Source organism: Dendronephthya gigantea, unplaced genomic scaffold (assembly GCF_004324835.1).
Source record: "Dendronephthya gigantea isolate DGI-Jeju-01 unplaced genomic scaffold, DenGig_1.0 000142F, whole genome shotgun sequence".
NCBI classification, from domain to species: domain Eukaryota; kingdom Metazoa; phylum Cnidaria; class Anthozoa; order Malacalcyonacea; family Nephtheidae; genus Dendronephthya; species Dendronephthya gigantea.
Genome location: NW_021163152.1, coordinates 426555 through 448599, shown reverse-complemented (window position 1 = coordinate 448599; position 22045 = coordinate 426555). Strand labels below are relative to the sequence as shown.

Sequence of the window (22045 nt, the reverse complement as noted above, 5' to 3'; positions counted from 1 at the left end):
TTTATACTATACATGTGTTCAAGCCGCCGCCATATGCATGCTTTCCCGGGGGGAGAAGGCCTCTCTTGAGCGCACTGGCTAAGCCAGGGGTACGCAAAATTAATGGCAGTCAAACCTCTGTATGCTTTGTGCCGAAACTATAGGTCGCTGTCGCTACGCGACGCGACCAAAAAAAAACCAAGCCGAAACTATAGGTCGCTGTCACTACGCGACGCGACCAACTAGTAATCTAAATATTTATAGCAACAATCACTACATCATCGAAACAAAACGAAGTACGGATCATAGCGAGTTAAATTGATAATATCTTCTATCACACCTCCCAACTAGGTACGCGCTATGATGGTTTAGCCTGTATTCCTTTTATTTTTTCTACTGTAATATATTAGCATGCAGTTATCTGATATGCTGATAACCAGACTGCTTTATTGGCAAAAACGAAACCAACTACCTGCAGCCGTAATCGAGATCGTCTAACGCAAAGAAAATTGTTCAAATGATAAATCTTCAGAACCACTTTTCAACCGAAACTACACATTTGCATTACATTAGTTTAATTTTATCATCAGTTCAAAATCAAGTGCAACGAAGCCTGCATGTGGCCACAGCTTCAGCTGCTTGAGCAGCTGCTTCATACATTCAACAAACCTGAAATAAATATAAAGCCAAATACACACCTTTACTTAGTTTCACGGCATATATTTCGAACGAATTTACAATTCCATCATTTGGTAGACGCGAAGATCCTCACTCTGTGCGGAGACGCATTTTATCACTATATATGCTGTGGTGAAATACGCGGTATCAACAACTCAACTCGGAACTCAACAGGGCGTCTTTAAACTTTCGATTTTAATTCGGCAAACAAGCCAATCATATATCATATTAATATTGCAAAAAATCACGTGAGTCGGGAGGCAGGTTTAACAGATCTTACTTACTGTTTACAAAATTAATGCTACTGGAGATTGGGCAAACAAATTTCCCCCGTGATAAGATTTGTTTTTCATTGTAGTTTCAAATCATTTTGGTGAATGTATGAAGTGAAAGGGGCAAAATTGAATATTGACAAGCTACGATAGTACTGCGAGGTCGGTGATTTCCTAGTATCATCCAAGGTTCTTCCGGGAAGTGAAAGCGAAAGAAATCCTGTTCGGCAAGCCTACAATCATGATTTGCCATCTTTGTGGCAACAATAAGTTGTCCAAAGAATTTCCACATGAACATCTCACTGAGGAGTGTACAGAACATCCATTATTGCATTGCCTTAGAGTAAGTATGCAGTATACTATGTATTTCATTTAAATATCAGCGAGTGATATGTTATTAGGGTTAGTGATTATATAATATTCGATTACACATTGATATATTTAATAATTCCAAATATGTGCGGTGAAGTTATCTGCTCACCAAATTGTTCCTTACAGTGTCTAACGGCATCAGTACGAGTTCATCACCGGTGTTCACAATGTGATGCTCAAGTCAACGAAGACAACAAACATTACAGGAAATATGTCGAGACTTTGGAGTCTCTTTTCCCAGCAGTTGCTACTAACGACGAAGCAATTGAAACTCTGGATTCAACATACGACGATTCGGAATCTCGCATAGTTATAACTACGCTCTCTGGCGATAGTACAACATTACCATTTGATCCTGACCAAACAATTTTGAGTCTGAAAAAAGACATCGAGAAAGAACTGAAAACTCCATCCAACAAGCAATCTTTGTTGTACAACGAAATTGAGCTGAAGGTACAATGCAAATTTTTTTTTATTTAACACACAAAATAATATGTTTATCATTGATTTTCATGAATTGCATCCGTAACTACATGTGGGCTTTAAATTTTTATATTCACGATAGCCACGAGGGGAAACTAACGAAATTCTTACGTTGGAGGATTACAATGTTCAGCCAAACAGCAGAATATACCTGTTGGTCCTATTGTATGCAGTACCAGATGGATTTGACCATGTAATCTTCGACCTTTTCTGGGGATATCCGCATAGAGGCCGTGACTACCTGGATGCATCTGTTTTTCTTTATAGTGGTGCAAAATTTATAGAAGTGGTTGACTATAGCCACACTGAGAGCAAATCGTGCTTGGCAGCAGTCAGGCATTCCGGCGATGTGATGGATGATGCCCAGCAATTGGGTCATCACACCATAAATGTGTCAATAAAATCAATACCAGCTCATATCAACAAGCTGGTGTTTACATTGAGCGCCTGGAATTCTCCAAACATCTCTAAATATCCGAATCCAAGCCTCAAGTTTTTCGATGCTAAATTCCCCAAAAAACAATTGTGTAGCGATGAAATGAGCGGTGCCGCCCATGCTCAGGCAATTGTCATGTGTTGTTTGACGAAAAGAGAAAGTGGATGGCAAGTGTTTAGTTTAAAAAAACTGTCTGCTGGTAACGCTAAGAAATATGATCCATTGAAAAATACTATTGGAAGTCTCATTAGGAAAGGCTGCGTATAGCCCACTACATTGGTTGTAGCTAATTTTCGGTCCTAACAAGTAAAACTAGTGGCAGTGATTATATATTTTGTAAAACTACAAGTTTGCTTATCGTTGCATCACTTGCATGAAATGTTTTGTAGCGCCTTATAAAGATAAAGTTATATATCTTTGTTGGTTGGGTTTGCTCGGTAGTTTGCTGAAAGGTATTGTGCAATCGTAAATGAAGTTTAGATTGTACTTGTTGTTTACTCAAAGGAATCAGTAACAGTTAAAAATTTTGTATTGAATTATGTGTTAATAAAGTATTTACAATCTGCTAAACCCGAGTTGATGCAACTTTACTTTTCCTCGTGTTAGGGACTGGATAGTGGGTACCACAGTCACTTACTAGCGTAAATATATCAGGGTCCGGTTGCATAAAACTTCTTAACTAGATTTTACAAGGTTAGTAGTTAAATGGTAGTTAACTGTGCTCGGAAATAGAAGATTCTGGTTGGCCAATTCGGGCGGAGGGCAATCAGGCCTATATTCTGCCACTAACAACTGCCTAAATCCAATCACGATATTACAAACTACATGAAGTTTCAGCCTGGATTTCTATTAGGAGGAAATGGAAGTGTATTTCCTGAAGAATTTGCGAATATTCCCGAATTTTGTACAGTTTGCAATCTTGTTTATTCCAAAGTAATAATCGACATGGCAATATGCATGGTAAATCACATTTATGCAGTGGACCTCTGTATTTTCAATATCAGAAAGTAATCGAGACCTATGGTTCAAGTTATGGAAATACTTCAAAGAAGTATTTGTCTAAGAAATTTTCCTCTTCAAAATGGCTTTATTCCAAGAACTTGGTGGGTCATACTGAATGTGTGAATGCACTTGCATTTTCAGAACGTGGTGGAGAGTTTCTGGTTTCAGGTAAAGCATTAGCACACAATCGGGCAGTTCATCAGATCTTGACTTGGTCTTGGACTCTTGGTTTTGTATACCTCAGCTAGGGTTCATCTTAACTCAATGTATACCTACCTGCAGTGAATAAATTGATATATATGGGTACTTTACACTCTACCGTACCCAGTAATCGCATGCATTAGGGGGGTTTACAATGGTGTGTAAAAACTGAAAGCAAGTTATGTGGTTTAATATATGGTTAGTATTAGGGTTAGGGTTAAATCATTATTTATTAAATGAGCGGATAGATGGTTTATACTTAATATATGCAATTAATCAAGTCCAGTAAAAAATTTCCCTAAATCTACTGACGCCAATGCATTACTGCTTTATTAACAATCAATAGTATACTTCAGAATGATCGAATTGGATCTAACAAGATTGGTTTGTGTGAACAGACCCCTAATACGAACAAATACAGTATCACATAAAATGACAGTTGTGCTTGATCTTTAAACACAGTCGCCTGAGGTAAAATTTGCTGATGCACCAATAATAAAGTCTTCATTAGGGAGAGTTTGTTAAAGCTGTTAGGGGGGAACATTAAGAAAAATATCTTATATATTATGCAGTAAACAGTTAATCAAGCTATTTAGCCTTTATCATACTGTATTTTAGGTAATTTGTTAGTGGTATTTGATAATGTCATGTTGAATTATTTAGGTGGTGATGACCGGAGAGTGTTGGTGTGGAAGTTGAGTGAAGCCATTACGGGAAATACAACACCAAGATGCATGAAACAACAGCATCAATCCAACATATTTTGTGTCACTTTTGATCATGATAATAGACTGATCATTTCTGCTGGTGAGTAAAATTCTTAACTAGTGTAATAATTTTCAATAATAGATAATTAGTGTACATAATTTTTGTATAGCATTTCAATTGAAGGGCCAATAAATCTCTCGCTAATGAGTATAAAATTATCTGGTGGTATGATCAGTATAAAACAGTATATATCTATAGCAAACAAGACTTAATTAATAGAAGGTGCAAGTAAAACCCTAGTAACTAGATTAAAATTAGAACAATATTTTTCATTAGGTAAAGAAAGGAAAAGTTATATTTTACAGATTTTGTAAGGAATTTCCATTTTCCTGCATTCTGATTAGCTGAAATAATGCATGGAAAATCCCATAATCACTGGTTATCAATGAGCCATAAAAATTAACTTAATAATTCTTATACCCAATACTGGATCTAATGGAGGTCCAATATTAATTGTAAGGTTTGTGATTTCCTTGCCTTTTATGTATTAGGTAATGATGAGATTATTCTATGCCACGACTCTGAAAGGTACATACAGCTGAATACATATTTATTATAGTGTTGGTGTATTAATCTTTTATCTAAATTAAACCATTATATATCTCATCTAACAATAGTAGCCGGGTTTCAATTTGTACTAAAACAGTGCTATAGACGTAAATCATTGCTTTACCCAAAAATAGTTTCTTTTAAGCTCATGAATAATATATGTTATTAGTATACACCCGACTATTGTCTGTTACAAATCCTCCATTCTGATTGGCTACTCAACCATTGTCTACTCAACCATTGTCTATACTCAACCATTGGCTATTCGTGATGGTGAATGTTTGGGAAAAATTCGCTTGTGCGACCGTTTAAAATTGAATTAATTAAATTATTTTTCAGTGTAATTGCGGTGTATCGATTATTTTCTCGAAATTAATATATCTAGATACAGGGTGTATACTAAAACAATTAGACAACCCGCCTTCGTTGTCTATGAGCGAATAGTCAACTCAGGTTTGCCTTCGTTGACTATTCGCTCATAGACAACTCGGACTCGTTGTCTAATTGTTAAATAGACCATATATTCTACAATTTGAAATAATTAAGTCAATAATTTGTTTGATTGGTAAAATTCATTCAACTCTTGTACATATACTGTATATGTTAGTGTACATGTATCCTCTTTTTTCCCCATGCAGTTCCTACAAACCACATTTGTTAGCTTTTTTGCATATATAAAGCAAATTTAAATTAGGTTTTAGATTTAATTAACCTAGGGGAATATACAATGTAGTGAATGAATAGGGAAATGATACAGTGGGGTATATTTAGAAGGTGACTTTTTTATTTCCCAAGTATAATTAGTTTCTCAATTATATGTTGCTTGGCCATCTTTGTATGCGTTGACAGTTCAAATATGTCCATGTAGTGGTGAGCTGGTGAGGAGTTTTGATGCTGAAGCAAACACAAATGAAATATGTTTCCATCCAGAAGACACTAACATCTTTATTGCTGCAGAGGCTACCTTTGGTGAACTGACTTTGTTTGATATACGAGCACCAACAGGTAATATGTTTTTTCTTTTCTAGAACTGGTATGCACAATTAATAGACACTTCTAAGTGCACACAAAACAATAGCTTGGGAATGAGGCAGACAATGAAATCTGTTGTTTAGTGGGCTGGTTTTAATTGCCCGAGAACAAACGCAGGGAGTTTCTGTTGTACAGTAGCTCTGTAAATCTGTTGTTAAAAGATATCCCACTATTCATGTAATTTATGCTAGTCATTCAACCAATAGCTGTTGTAGGTATAGGCTTAATAACAGTTGTAAAAATGCTTGTATTTTTTCTTAATGTTCTATTATTTTTCTAGAACGTACAACACTTGCGGTTCCATGGCCAATTAAAGCAACCTTCTCGTATTTCCCAAACGTACCCAATTTTTCGTCAGCAAAGTTCAACCCTGTCGATCCATCCTTGATTGTGACCGCCAATTTGATAAACGGTGTACAATTATGGGACACCCGATTTCCGAGAAGGTTTGGGAGTCATAATTTTCACTTTTTGTGTGCTTAGATACAAGTAGAATCAATCATTACAAAAAAGAGAGTTTTAAACGAATACACACGTGCGGTACATACGCGTTTACAAATGGAAAACCTGAAATTCTGTCAATTTTTTATTTCTGTTCAATTTTCAATTTCATACTGTTTAAACAAGGCTATCTTTTCTCGCCCATGTTATTTACTCTATTGTTGAACTGCGTTTTTCCAGAAAGTATGAGCTGGCTTATTACAGCAAGATTTGTGGTAGTTAGTGTTAATTGTACCACATTTTTTAATTTAATAATCTTAAAAGGGTAATTCTGATATATGTATGTATAGTTTTTGTTTAATATTAAATTGTAAAATAATGGCATTGTATTACCACCTTAATCTTAATTTTTAGTCCACCATCTAAGAAATTATTGATCCTCTTTAGCATAAAAACTAAATAATTTGACGATTAGTGATAAGTAAAAGCAGCTGCATACTTTTGTTTGAAGGTGTTTGAGACACTTCGAGTCATCTTCCCCTAAGCGTGGGTCACAGATTGCCATGAGCGTGGCGTTTGATTGGACAGGACGCTATATCGCTGCCGTGAGAAAGTCCGACCCCCCGGTGTTGTACCACATCGACAGAGAATACTGTTTAGCGGAGTTTTGTGAGAAAGGTTATGGTAACAAAGTAACCAGGAAGTCGGTCTGTTTTGCTGGTCTAAAAGACGAGGTGGGTGCAGTATATAGTGGTCATAAATAGTTCTGTAGATCAGTATTTTTTATAACATCCAATCAAACTATAATACAAAAAATAATATGAAAATATTTTTATACACTTTCATGTATACTACATACTACTAAAGATACTAATATACAAATACTGTGCTGCATTGTGCTGTATCTTGCTTGTGCAAGTTTGATTTTATTAATCTTGGTAAGTGGCGTAGGAACCAAGGGGGGGGGGGGGTACGTGCCAATCGGGTGGGCACAGGTTCCCTTTTTGTGTCCTACGTATGCCCACTTACACGTGCCCAAATTTTATTGTAGAACATAAATATAAATCACATTAGTGGTGTCCTTGCAACTTTGGCAATCAAACCGTCTCTATACATATTTTAAGCTGCCTTCTATATTACCCAAAATTGCCCCTGGAAGCTGGTGCCCCCAGAAATCAAGCTTCTTATTATTAATTCGTAGTACATTTTATTACAATTGTATTAATTGTTTAATATTTATTTGACAAAAAAATTATTCAAAAAAAGTTTTCGGGAGTATGATTTTTTGCCTAGAATTTGCGAAGTAACATACCATTATTTGTTTTAGAGCGATATTATACAAATATCAGCCTTATTTGAACTATATAATTGTTCAAAAGCGAATAATAAAGAGCTACTTTTACCTCTACAGTTCATAATGACAGGCTCGGAAGATTTTAATATATACCTCTGGAAAGTACCGAAGCTAAGCAAAGATCACGTGGGTGTTGCGAAGGTAGAACAGAGCTCTCTTGCACTGGAGGGACATCGATCTATTGTGAACCAAGTCTGTTTCAACCATGACACAGCCATGATATGTTCTTCTGGAGTCGAGAAAATCATCAAGGTATGCGGCAACAGATGCTGCTCATTTATGTTTTTACATATGATGATTCGTTGAGAAAATAATACAAAGTAAAACACACCATATGTTGAATACCTAATGATAACATGATACATACTTTAAAAAACAGTTTACCAAAAAATATTTTACTACATTTTGCATGCGATTGTATAATTTCTAGATTTTTATTATCTAGATCTATTGTAAATTTTATTATATCCATATTAATTCAGATTTGGAGTCCATTTCAAATGTCTGGTGGAATCCCGGGCGATAAGGTTTGTGAAAAAAGGAGGCTGTACACAAACGAGGAATATGAGCGAATGTTAAATGAAGATTGGCCACGTGATTACGAGTCAACTGGGGAAGATGAGAAGATGCTGGCAATGGTCGATCAATGGTTACTTTCAAAAGAATTCCATTCCCCGTCAGATGACAGTGAATCTGACGAGTCACCCGCAGGGCGTGTCGGTGGTTTTGCTGATGAAGGAGAAAACGAATATCTCAACGAATTGAGTTCTCCAGAGTCTACAGATTCTGAATACTCGGAGAGTCCTGGCGCAAATAACCTGAGTATTGAAAAAGTTGAACACCTTGCTGACAGAATTTCTCAAAATCCGCAGGGCAAAGTGGACAAAATTTCCGCGAATGCTAGAAATTCGGACACAATTTCTCAAGACACCGAGCCCCCAGAAAATATTTCGCAAAATGCAACGAGCTTAGCTGGACTAAGTGCGAAAAGCTCTGATCAAAATTCTCAAAAGAGCACAGGCGAGAATTTCGAGAGTACTGTTAAAGGCATTGATAAAAATTCTGAGATTGGGAAAAGCACGATTATCAATTCTCAGAATTCTGATGGTGTAGGGTTGGAACGTTTACGCGAAATAATACCACCGCATGATCGTCCAAGAAATTCATTGGCTCGCATCGCGGAACTTCGCAGGAAATGTCTGAAGGATGAAGATGACTGAATATATGCATAAGCTATTTTCCGTCCCTCTGCAGCATCTCCCAAGAATTAAACCGTGACGAAAATGAAACGTAATAATTTTTTTAAGATGCAACAAGTCCCACAAATCAATACATCATTCAAGTTTTAACTGTCCAAGTTTCTTTAGTCACATTTGAAATTTTGCGCAGATAAATCCTAACCAATTCTCTGAAACAAATATCAGGGTCGAGCAGTTACATTGAATTCATTGTTGTACGTCTTGTTACATTTTTAGTTTTATTCCCATTATATTTGTTCATATCCTCGAGAACAAAAACAATTCCTTTAGTTATTCATTTTTGAATCATATCCTGCTGCTAGGGTGCAGGTTCTAAAACGCGGATTATAGACGTAAGAGTTTGTATAAAGTGCATTGACTACACTTTCTCTTTTTTTAATAGAAGGGGTCTGAAATGGCGGGAAATAATCAAACTTTTTTAGCAAGCTATATAGTCAGCTACTCCCCGCTACATTTTGGCAAGCGCAAAAACGTAATAATTGTTTCATTCTTGCGGTAAACGATGGAAATGTTTGCATGCATTTAACAAAAAGCATTTGCTTGTGGCCTGTATTAACTGATGGCTTGTCAATCACACTATAATATACATTTGTACAATTAATGCGTATTAAGGCTAGTTCCACTTACAGAGAAATAGTTCGCTGGCGAAATACTTGCATATTCTCATTTGAATCGAGAACAGTGATGTTGAACTTTTGATGCTTTTAAAATTCTAAAGAAAATATGCAAATTTTTCGCTAGCGAACTATCTCTCTATAAGTGGAAATCCACCATAATTGGTAAATTATTAATCGTCTTAATCGCACTTAATTCTTAAAGCATAAAGTTAAAAACACGCAATTTTTCTCGTCAGTTTTTCAGGATTCTCGCAAACAGAGTTAACAAAGAAAATTGTATTCAATAAATTAAATCCGAAAATGGCTTCATTTGTAGTAAACAGTTGGGTCCTATTTCTGGTGTCAATAATGTCACAACCGGGATATTGCTTAATAAAGGAGTCGCTGTTTCGCAAAGTCGCCAAGCGATACTTGGCAAATCATGTCATTGATACAAAACTGGCGGAAAGCGAGCTCGAATGTGGTGTGTATTGCGTCAGTGATGGTTCATGCACATCTGCAAATTACAAAACGTCTGGAACAGGTAAAGGTCGATGTGAACTCAACGATAAAACACTTCAAGAGACTTCTGAAAACGATAAAAAAACAAATCCTGAATTCAACCATCTTTATCTCATCAGGCCTGTGGGTAAGTTTTAATTATTGAAGCCCAAGTAAATACTTATGACTTATATAGACTATACTGTCATGCAATCAACGATTAGTCACCAACTCTTGTGTATAAATAATAATGACGTGCCACTTAAGGCCATGTTACACGGTGCAATTTTTCTTGCAACTTGCAATGCAATTCTACTTCTAAGAGATGTAGATTAGCGAAGAGTCTTTAAAATGTTAGTGTAAGAAGCGCCAAGGAGTCTAATAAAGACAAAAGTTCGGTAGTTGCCAAATTTACATCTCTTAAAAGAAGAATTGCATTGCAAGTCGCAAGAAAAATTGCACCGTGTAACAGGGCCTTTAGTGGGTTATATTTTCTCGACTATTCTAAGGGCGAAAAAGCGAATTAAGGCTGGCTTAACTAAAGGTTCCGCACTATTTCGTGGGCATGAGTATTTATGCCGGCCGGCTAAATCGTCGATGTAGGCTGTTTCTAAAATTATCCCAGTAAATAACTTTCAAGTTGATATAAACTATATACTATACGATGGGTAAAGCATTCTGTATTTCCTGTTGATATATTCATATGTACTTTACTTATATATATGGTGTAAAGCAGTCTATATGTTTTCGTTTTTCGATTATCCCAAGGAAACTGAAATTATAATACCATAAAAAATCAAATGCGTAAATTTATTTACTAATGTTTGTAGAAAAATACTTTTCATGTACCGAGCTTTTAAAATTCTAATAACGAACTCTGTAACATGCACTCTTTAAGTTTTTTACATTCGATTCGTCAAATAAAAAATTCGTCGTATGAAACAGGTCCAAACTACTTCTATATTATTTATTTGTGTAATTATATACGCTTATTATCGCGTACTTATAAATGCTGAAATCAGCAAGGAATACTCTTATATACCTGCCATTTATATAGGCGTCCTTCTATTTGTATAATGGACCTGTTTCTTTTAATTAACAAAGCGTGACTGAGCTGATATAACTACGATATACAGATCTGATTTGGCATTTTCGCGCCAACTCTGATTGCCTACGCCATTTGACGATCGTGTCGCTGCGCTGTTGAATACGCAGTTATTCAACAATTCTCAAAACTCCACGACTACGAGTTTTGGCTGATGGCGTAAGCAAACACGCGAGAATGACGAAACGTGTACTATATATAGTCGTGTACTATTAAAATTACTATATTAAACTTCTATATAACCTTGCCTATATATATAAACACTTTCAGAGATACAACAAACTTGTTCGATTGCGAACTGGGCGACGAGTTTCAACAAGCAGGGCTTCTCAAAATGTGACCAGGAAAATCATTTTATCTCAGGACTTTATCGAAAGTCTCCGTCAAACGGTACCAATCCAGATCCCATCTCCTTGCTTGAAGCTGCAAAATGTTGCGCTTCGACTCCAGCGTTCTGCGCTCAGAGTAGCGTATGCGTGACAGCAGACTGGCACACTAGTTTTGATCGGTACGTATTGTTTACACATATACTGTCATAGCTAATTTTAAGCATTTTTTATGCACTGCACATATATCATCACAATATTCTGATAAAACATGGGACATGATAAAAATGGTCCTAACTGGAAACTGGTAATTTAAAAATGGGGGAATTGTAGGGGTCTGCAGGATCTCTTCCAGTAAATTTTCTTTATTTTTGAGTCTCTATGACTTCATTTCCAGCGTTTTTGGGGACAACTACTTGTGAATCCATCTCGGCAGAGTGAGGTCTTCTGAGAAAATACCATTTATCACTGTACATTTCTCATTTTATCACTGCACATTCTACTTTTATCACTGCAGAAATTGGTTTTCATTGAACACAATAAAATTAGGTACGACCAGTTTAAAACATTTCAAAGCTTTATTATTATAACGTATAAATCGTGCAAAGAGCAATTGGTAATTTAAAAATGGGGGGATTGTAGGGGTCTGGAGGACATCTTGCAGAAAATTTTCTGTATTTTTGAGCGAGCTCCTATGACTTGATTTTCAGCATTTTCGGGGACAATCCACCTCGGCAAAGTGAGGTCTGTTGAGAAAATACCATTTATCACTGCACATTTCTCATTTTATCACTGCACATTTTACTTTTATCACTGCAGAAATTGGTTATCCTGCACACCAAAATTAAGTATGCATACTGTTTAACATTATTTTCATTATTGGGTTGTGTGTATAGAGAATGCATAAAAGGGAAAAATCCTTCACATATTGCATGCAATTTCACTTCACAAAACTGACCGCGGGCTGTATGAATTACAAGGAAGCTGTTTGCGTGTTTGAAAGATTTTACTTTTAGTCATAATGGCTCGATCCTTTTCACGGAAATCTTGATATTTTTCGCATGCAAACACGAAGATAACCATTCGGGAACTTGTCAAGGAAAGTTTAAACATTGGCGGAATCTTTATAACCTTATTGGCTCATGCAGCATGTGCATGTTAAAATAACCGGCTGTATTTTACAAATTATATGTTCCAGAGATGCATCGATTATATACGACTAAATATGTATAGGTCCGTTTACATGCACTTTTTGCTGCGATTTTATGCATGTGCATGCGATTTCTTCTTTAGATAGATCTGAATGAATAATTTGTTAAGAATTATCTGATGTAATACTATAAGAGCTGTTATTTGAACATCAGTAACTAATTAATTCGTCCGCATGTATTAAAAGAAGAAATATAAGGGAAAACATACTCCGAAAATAAACATCTTGTAAACTCAAGATATGAGTTGTTAAAAAATAAGACACCATATATTCAAGGTGATATTTCGACTGTATATTTCAAAGTCATTGTCAAACATAACTATTTACAAGCATGCTACGATCTTTATACAAAAGAATCGCAAAAAGTGTAAGCGGGCATTATATGAGTTTCGTGACGCTATAGCAATTCAAAGCGATCTTGAAAAAAATTTCCTAAAAATTACTCATTAATTCTGAGTTTTCTAGGTTTTTTCCCCACATATAGTAACAAAAAGTGGAATCGTTGTCCAATCGGTTACTTTTGGAGGGAATAAGACGCGCTTCTGGCAATTATTTACATAATATCAACGGAGGTAATTGCTGCAAACCCAACAATTATCCTGACAAATCTCGATCGTGTTATGATGAAGATGTCAGTGACTCCTTTGGAAAAGAAGGATGGTCAAACTGTTCAAAAGCTTTGCATTACATTACTGGTCTCTATCGAGGAATTGGCATTAAGCTGGGCGATATAGACAAATTTCGATGCTGTGAAATGATCGAGTAATCAAGGATCCTATAAGCAGAATATTGTCCCCTGCTATATATATAGAGGTGTATATTCGTCACATTAACATTACGAATGTATACAAAAAAAATAGCAGAATATATAGATCTTAACGCTTTTAGATTGGGATATCACAGCACAGTTTATATATACATGCATTATGGAATATAAAAAGCCTTATGGAATATATTATATGGAAATATGGAATACATGTTTTCAAGCGCTCTCAGAAGAAACAAGTTGCTGCATTATTCATCTACCTGGGACCGGTTGTATATATTTAAAAACCGGTTAGCTTAACAATGCAGGGTTAAAGCAAATCTTGACATTAATTTTTCTAACCTCTTTTTGATAATCATTTTTTCATCAATTTTTTAGGACCGATAGAAGTTATATTTTCTAAACGCTTTACAACGCACAGTTGTTCAAAAGCACATGCATAAACCAATAAAAACTCTTGAATATAATTTAACCCATAGAGTTAGCGCTAACCTAAAGCTTTGAACAACCGGCTCCAGTATGATGATAGATTCACTTGAAGATGCCACTTCTTTTATTCTTGCATTTTCATGTTCTATTTGCTTGGAGACGATGTCTTGTGGCGTTCATGTTACATGTCTTGTAAGCGACGCGCGTATGCAGGTCACTTCACGTCGGCATATATTATTAGGGACCTCAAAGCGATTCTCCATTACGTCCGCTCCGCCCACATGGGCGAAGCGCACTTTGTTTTTCAGACCTGTCACGATCGCATGGCCACAAATTCAAAGGCCATTTGCCCGCGCGGGTGAAGCGGACGGTAATGGAGAATTGCCTTTAAGCATATTGGACGGCAATACGATGACGACGCGGCTGAAATTCTCCTTTAAATAAATGCTATGGCAAAGTGGTTGTTGAATATTATTAATTGTACCGATTTAGTGAGATATAACGCGTTAAAAACATTGTGTTTATGTTTATTAAGGACAATTCTATAGAGCCTAATTCGAGGTAGGGCTCGCTGGGTCCTGAAATGCAACCGTTCTAGGCAAGACGTGAAAAACGACGTCTTCCCGATGTAAAAAGAACGAAGACGACGTCTAAAGCCCAGCATGGGTCCTTAATTATTCATTTCTTTTCAATAACCCATTGTATTGATAGCCGTCGTCGTCGTGTTCGCGTCCTACATGCTTAAGGTCCCTATTATGTCCTAATAGACGTCGAATGGACTAGAAGGAAATGTCCGAGCAAGACAACTTTCTAGAAATCTAACCATTAATTCCGATTTTATCAAAAACTCGCGAAAAATAGAGAGTAGCTATATATATATATAGAGAGTAGCTATATATATATATATATATATAGCTATAGGTATATATATATATATATATATATATAGCTATAGGTATATATATATATATATATATATATATATATATATATATATATATATATAATATTATATATATATATATATATATATAGCTATAGTTAAACAAGTACATAGAGCAAGACTTGCTTGCAATAAAATATTTACGAATTTTTATGCTTAACGCAGAAAAGCTTTTTAACTCGTGTCCCGCTAGCATTGAGTGCATGCAACTTTCACTCTGTCAATCAGTATAAATGCTTATAATGTTTTTCACTTGTTAAATTATAAATCGCATATATTAATGGCATAGTTGAAAGTGCATTTAAAACCCTGCCGGACTTAATTGTTGTCACTTTTGTCGCAATGTCGAGAAGTTTCATTATCGTGTAGAATTATTTAATGCCATTATATATGGTTAAAAATGGCTTCAAGGGTGGCAAAAATTTTGACCCTATTTCTGGCTTTGAAAATGTCACAACCGGGTGATTCCTCAATAAACGAATTGATGTTTCGTAAAATCGCCAAGCGATACTTGGCAAATCATGTCATTGATACAAAACTGGCGGGAAGCGAGCTCGAATGTGGTGTGTATTGCGTCAGGGATGGTTCATGCACATCTGCAAATTACAAAACGTCTGGAACAGGAAAAGGTCGATGTGAACTCAACGATAAAACACTAGAAGAGACTTCTGAAAATGATAAAAAAACAAATCCTGAATTCAATCATCTTTATCTCGTCAAGCCAATGGGTAAGTTCTAGATTATGACGTCCCAGGTAAATAATCATTTTAAATGAACAATAAGAAAACATGCGCCCTTGTTTCTATATAAAGAGTCATGTTATGTATCTGCGTGAATAAACGTTTTGCAGTTAACTTGGGTGTATTATATAATTATATAAAAAACTATCGGGCAAGATCATAATTAAAGCTTAAACAATTAAAATACTATATATATATAGATCGTATTTTTTATTGTATATCGCGGTAAGAACGAAAATGAAGGATAGACTTGGTCCACGAAGTATTGCCACTGTTTCTACATTAATATTTTCGATTAATAATTAATTATTTCGGGTGTTATCGAATTATTTAAAGGGCTGTTTAATTTATCTTTTTTCGTCTTAGTGAAAAAAATAAACCATGCACACTAACGCGTGTGACATATGAATTTTGTTAATGCTGGGGAATGCAATGGGAAAAGTTCTTTCTGATAGGTGGAAAAATTCAGGTGAAACACTGAAAATCATGCCCCTATTCGACTGGAAATACTACCATGGAAACGTTATGATATATAAGATTATATAAGATCTCCGGCACCCAACGAGTTTGAGTGTGAGTGAGCTTTTAGAATACAGGCGTACATCTTAGTCTAAATGCTTGAAATCGCGTTCGATTATTAGCTTGCGCAATAAAACTAATAAATGTGCACGTAATAATAGCATGCAGATAGGTTGTCCTGTATAAGATGCAATGCTTTTAAAAATGCGCGTGACCTTATCAATGTTTTAAACCTTTTCAGGATTACATCAATTTTGCTCGGATGCAAAATGGTGGAGCAGCTTCGACAAGGCGGGCCTGTCAAAGTGTAGCGAAGAAAATCATTTCATCACAGGGCTCTATCGCAGTGCTCCCACTGCTTCAGACCCACTCTCCTTACTTGAATCCGCAAAGTGTTGCGTTTCGACTCCAGCGTTCGCCGCTCAGGGAGGCGTGTGTAAGAAAGCAGAATGGTCGCTCTCTTTCGATAAGTATGTATATTTTTAATTACGTTTAGAATTATAACTAGAAGAATAACATGTATATTATAACGCGTGTCCTAATTGGTCGAAGTCTGTATTTGGATCAGGCTATCCAAACACGGACATTTAACTCACTTTTGGAAATCAAACTTTGGACAACTACATGGTTGTTGTTATTTTATAAAACATTTACTTAATTGTCTCCCGTGCATGTTTGGATGACCTGATCCAGATGATGATGAAATGGCTTTTAAATAAAGTCGAAAATTTCCAGTTTCAACCTATGTCTTGTTTGACTGAAATATTATATAATTTTTTAGATGTTTTGTCTCTTGGGAACCTGTTTTTTACATTGTAACGATTAATGTTTTGTCTAGGGACAACGTATGGAACGTGTGCCCCGTCGGTTACTTTTTAAATGGATTAGGACGCAGTGATGCTGAGGATTATTTATATAATCTCGAAAACGGTAATTGCTGCAAACCCAACAATCATCCTGACCACTACGGACCATGCTATGATGAAGATGTTGGAACATCGTTCGACAAAAAAGGTTGGTCAATCTGTTCCAAAGCTGGATTTTATATCGTTGGGCTGTATCGCGGTTCCGGAGGCAATGGGCTGAACAATATCGCAAAATTTCGATGTTGTAAAATGATTAAATAATCATGAACCTGTTAATATTATATATAAAATTGGAATACAAACGGGCTACATTTAACCACAACCCATGCAAACGAACATTGATAGATGCTAAGTAGGTTGGATATGTGTAGATTATAATCACAATTATAGATTTAAAAAGATGAAACTACTAAGATGAGCGCTAGGAACCTGCTGAAAGATATTGTGTTAAAGCTTATTGCAGACATGCAACGCATTTAAATTTTTGGTTATATGAAGTCTTCTAAGGCTCGAAACTTTACGTTGGAAACATATCAAATATACTATAGATTAATTGAGCACAATCTATAACTAGCTACGCAGCCCGAGGATTAGTCCCCGCTATGCTAATATTTTCATGTTCATTGACCATGAAAACAGTATGTATATTTCTAAAGACATGAATATTTATAATAACTTAAAATTTTCATAGCGGGACAAAATCGCCAGGCTCACTACACCAATGAGCGCATTTTCCTAGAGAATATAATTATATAGTGTAAGTCAGGCACATTTAGTTTTGTTATTCAGTTGAATATATATATATACAAATGTATAATATGTCTTATTACATTAGGCTAATGAAGGAAAGCCCCTTTACTTGTGGCCAGCTTGAAACGATATGGCCCGTCTACAAATAACTATATGCATATACTGTCAGTTCAAATATAAATTGCATTTGCACTTTACTCGCATTAGCAAAGATGTATTAAGATCAAGCGGAAATTGTTCGCGCTCAGTTTTTAAAAATAAGGATTGGTCGTAAAGCTATATATATTAAGGAGAATCCATCTCAATAATTAAAGAATGAGGGCGAACCCAGAAAGTATTTTGCTTTTATTTCTGGTTTTAAAAATCTCACACCCGGGCGATTGCTCGATTAACGAGCTACTGTTTCGCAAAGTCGCTAAGCGATACTTGGCAAATCATGTCATTGATACAAAATTAGCGGGAAGCGAACACGAATGTGGCGTGTATTGCGTCAGGGATGGTTCATGCACATCTGCAAATTACAAAACGTCTGGAACTGGTAAAGGTCGATGTGAACTCAACGATAAGACGCTTCAAGAGACTTCTGAAAATGATAAAAAAACAAATCCTGAATTCAACCATCTTTATCTCGTCATGCCAAGAATGGGTAAGTTAAAAATTTCAAAACAAAAAAAAATACCGTGTATAATAATATATCATGAAATTGTCATATATAAAAAAATCCTATGCTGTGCTGGGCTATACATGAAAAGAGCAAAGGGTGAAAATTATGGGCTTTTTTTGTGTAGAGGCTTTGAAAAAAATTATGGTCCAATTTTTACTTTTTGGCATTAAATATTTCCATTGGTTTTAAGTGTCCAAAATACTTGTTAAAAAATTTGTTTCAAAAAGTCAATCAAGTTATAAACTATATAACTATAATTGTTTCGAAGAATAACATGTATGTGTGAATATTCGATCTTTCTTGCCTTTTAAACAATATAAACCATGTAGTTAGTACATTTAGGCCTAGGTTTTAAAACGTCTCATTTTGGTCGCGTCGAATTCAAACAATAGCTAATAAGATAAGAAGCCTCATTAAGCTTTATTATCATCTTATTATCAATTTTTTGAATTGCATTTGACGTGACCAAAATATGACGTTCAACCTAGGCCATATTTGGATGAGCTATTGAGCTATCTTACGGTCTGTATATGAAGACGATGTTTGCGTGCAATCCTGTCACACACATGCAATATACTTGGCGTCCGCTTAGTCCCAGTAGCATATATAGCCAGCCTGACGATATTTTGGTGTTAATTGACTGTGAAAACAATGAATTTCTAAAGAAATGAATAATTATAATAGCACGAATTTTACATAGCGGAACAAAATCTTCAGGCTGGCTATGCCACTGCATGCTTAGTCTATATGAAATACTTTTAAAATGCCAATAAAAATCACCTTTTAGAGGTTCATCCAAGTGAGCCAACATGCTGGAATGCGAACTGGTGGAGCAGTTTCGACAAGGCGGGCCTGTCAAAGTGTAGCGAGGAAAATCATTTTATCGCAGGGTTCTACCGAAATGCTCCCAATGTTGCCAATTCAGACCCACTCTACTTACTTGAATCCGCAAAGTGTTGTGTTCCAAATGAAGCGTTCAGCGCTCAGAGTGGCGTGTGTAAGACAGCAAATTGGTTGACATCTTTCGATAGGTTTGTATCTTGGTATCTTTGAATAACATTTCAAAATAATGTCAGGTTCTTGAAAAGATATACAAGACAAAACGTTTCCACCAATCATGCTGCAAGGGGCCGGTTGTTCAAAAGGCGTTTAGCTAAAACGGTGGTTAAGCCAAAATACTCTCGTACCTCTTGAGAATGATTGAACCTGCATCTTATATATGCATTGCAAAATATGTACTTCCATTGAAAATTATTAAACTATTTACAACGAAATATTTCAGCTCGGTTGTTCCATAAATGGATATTAATTTTGTTTTCCATTTTGAACTTATCCACCGTTTAAGCTAAACGCCTTTTGAACAACCGGCCACTGGTATATAATTTGTAAAAGAACGATTGCTTTAATATTTGCAAAGAGGGCAGCTTTGTGAGTGATCTTTTTTAATTATAAACAATGCATTCTGTCCAGTCACTTTGTAGATTATAAAACAATATATCAAAATAGGATATATTCATAAATATAAGTATGCTTGTTCACTCGTGAATCTGAGGGCGCCTTCATGCACACATGCCATTCTTTTCGATTAGTTCACTCAGTGGCGTAGCCAGCCTGACGATTTAGTCATGCTATGCAAATTTTATGTTATTATCATGATTCATTTCTTTAGAAATTCATTGTTTTCACAATCAATGATCACCAAAATATTAGCATAGCATGACTAAATTGTCGCTGGCTACGCGACTGAGTTCACTGATATTATTTCTATATTAAAAGCCGAATTGTTTGGCGTCTGAGGTCGCGTTCAGAACTAGGCACAAGTCTGATTTTCTGAACGCAACCTAAGTTAGCTTTACTCTCAAACAAAAGCATGTATTTGCTGAGTTATTTGCCGGGTGATGAGAATAATGAGATCATGCTATATGCAAATTTTATGTTAATAATACTGATAATACAGATTTATCAACGGTATTTCTATAAGTTACCGTCCCATTAAACTGATTAAACTAGGTGAAGATTAAACTAGGCGGAGATTAAACTAGGTGAATAATAAACTAGGCGAAGATTAAACAAGGCGAAGATTAAACTAGGCGAAGATTAAACTAGGCGAAGATTAAACTAGGCGAAGATTAAACTAGGCGAAGAAGACAACACCGTGGAAATCGGTATAAATTTATACTTAATACGCCGCAATTCTTATTACTTATAGACTCATAGGCGTACGGGTCACGGGGAAAGGGGGCAGCTGTCCCCCCACTCAAAATTTTGAGAATCAAGAAACTCGGGCAACGTTCAGCCAAAAACTTAGGCAAACTGAAAAAGAGTTACATGACCAGCACTTTTGAAACCGAATTTTTGTAATATATATTAGTAATATTACATATGTGTATTCTATTTGGTCACTTTTGTTACACTTTCCTGAAAGCACATCCGTCGTTTGCCACGAAATCTCTTTTCTTTTGCCGCGGAATCAGTTTTCTTTTCAATAAAATGAAGTTTATTTTGTTACAAATCTAGTAAAAGTTAAAATTAGGGCACATTGTGTAATAATTCAAAAATTCGGGTGATTTTTTTTTACCCAGCACCCCCTTCCAGTATGAAGTTGCGCCCTGTCTTCTTAAATAATCAGCTTGCGCATACTTTAAATTTCCAACTGTACATGTGAACATGTAGTGATTAGATTTTTGGGTCGAAACTTTATAAATTAAACACCAATTTCTGCGGTGTTGTATTTGGGCCCAAGTTTTGTATCACTATCTAATATTGATTTTCAGCTTAATATATTTCGGCTATCTTTATACACATTTAGAAACGACAATTGGAACTTGTGCCCCGTCGGCTACTTTTTGAACGGATTAGGACGCAGTGTTGCTCATTATTTATATAACATCGAATATGGCCATTGCTGCAAACCCAACAATCATCCTGACCACTACGGACCATGCTATGATGAAGATGTTGGAACATCGTTCGACAAAAAAGGTTGGTCAATCTGTTCCAAAGCTGGATTTTACATCGTTGGGCTGTATCGTGGTTCCGGAGGCAATTGGCTGAACAATATCGAAAAATTTCGATGTTGTAAAATGATTGAATAATCATTGGCGTTAAAACCAGAGTAATATAGGTATATTATTTGGAAATATATACCTATATCGCGACAGCTAGTCTATGAACATAGACAGATACTAAAATGTGGAATAATGTATTTTTAGTTGAATGTATATTACAAGTTTTCATGCATGTAAAGTTATTTTATTAAAGCACTAGAAAATGCCGTTCTGATGATCTTTGGTCTTTACGGAAACGTATCTACCATACAATAGAATCTCCTTTCGTATTGGATTTCAGTTAACTTTAGTTAACGTTTTGCTGTTTTTAAAAACCTCCTTCATTAATTAAAAGGAGATTAATTGTCGCGCGAACATGCATCAATACAATATACACTTAAGGTATGCTCCCAAGGGAAATAGTAAGTTTTGTTTTCCCAAGAGGCTGAATGTTTCCCAAGAGTCTGAGGCGAGGGAAACATTGAGACTCGAGGGAAAACAAAACTCACTATTTCCCGAGATAGTGTACATTAAGTGTTTTGTTATATAAGAACGAAAACATACATGTTACACAACAATTTCATTTTAAAAAAATCCACTTTACTTTTTTATGACAAGAAAGGGTGTAAATGGGCCTTTAGTAAATATCTGAAGCCATTTTCAGCATGGTAACACAGTTTTAAAACATTTTCAAAAATCGTCAAATTTGGCCAGATAGTAAGGGTACACCACTACCCTTTATATTTTCAATGTTCCA

General features: G+C 35.7%; 2 protein-coding genes across 2 annotated transcripts; both read left to right on the top strand.

The window, feature by feature from the left end:
- The first annotated feature begins 1170 nt into the window (after positions 1-1170).
- On the top strand, positions 1171-2533 carry LOC114536684. The gene is made up of 3 exons (XM_028558035.1): positions 1171-1272; positions 1428-1754; positions 1867-2533. Exons 1-3 carry the CDS (start codon positions 1171-1173, stop codon positions 2485-2487), a joined length of 1050 nt encoding a protein of 349 aa, XP_028413836.1. The 3' UTR covers positions 2488-2533.
- Positions 2534-3069: 536 nt separating this feature from the next.
- Positions 3070-9368, top strand: LOC114536643 (DDB1- and CUL4-associated factor 5-like). The gene is made up of 8 exons (XM_028557996.1): positions 3070-3390; positions 4087-4230; positions 4683-4719; positions 5609-5745; positions 6053-6218; positions 6725-6947; positions 7625-7819; positions 8050-9368. The coding sequence occupies exons 1-8, from the start codon at positions 3174-3176 to the stop codon at positions 8785-8787; spliced, it is 1857 nt and encodes a 618-aa protein (XP_028413797.1). The 5' UTR covers positions 3070-3173; the 3' UTR covers positions 8788-9368.
- Positions 9369-22045: the final 12677 nt, after the last annotated feature.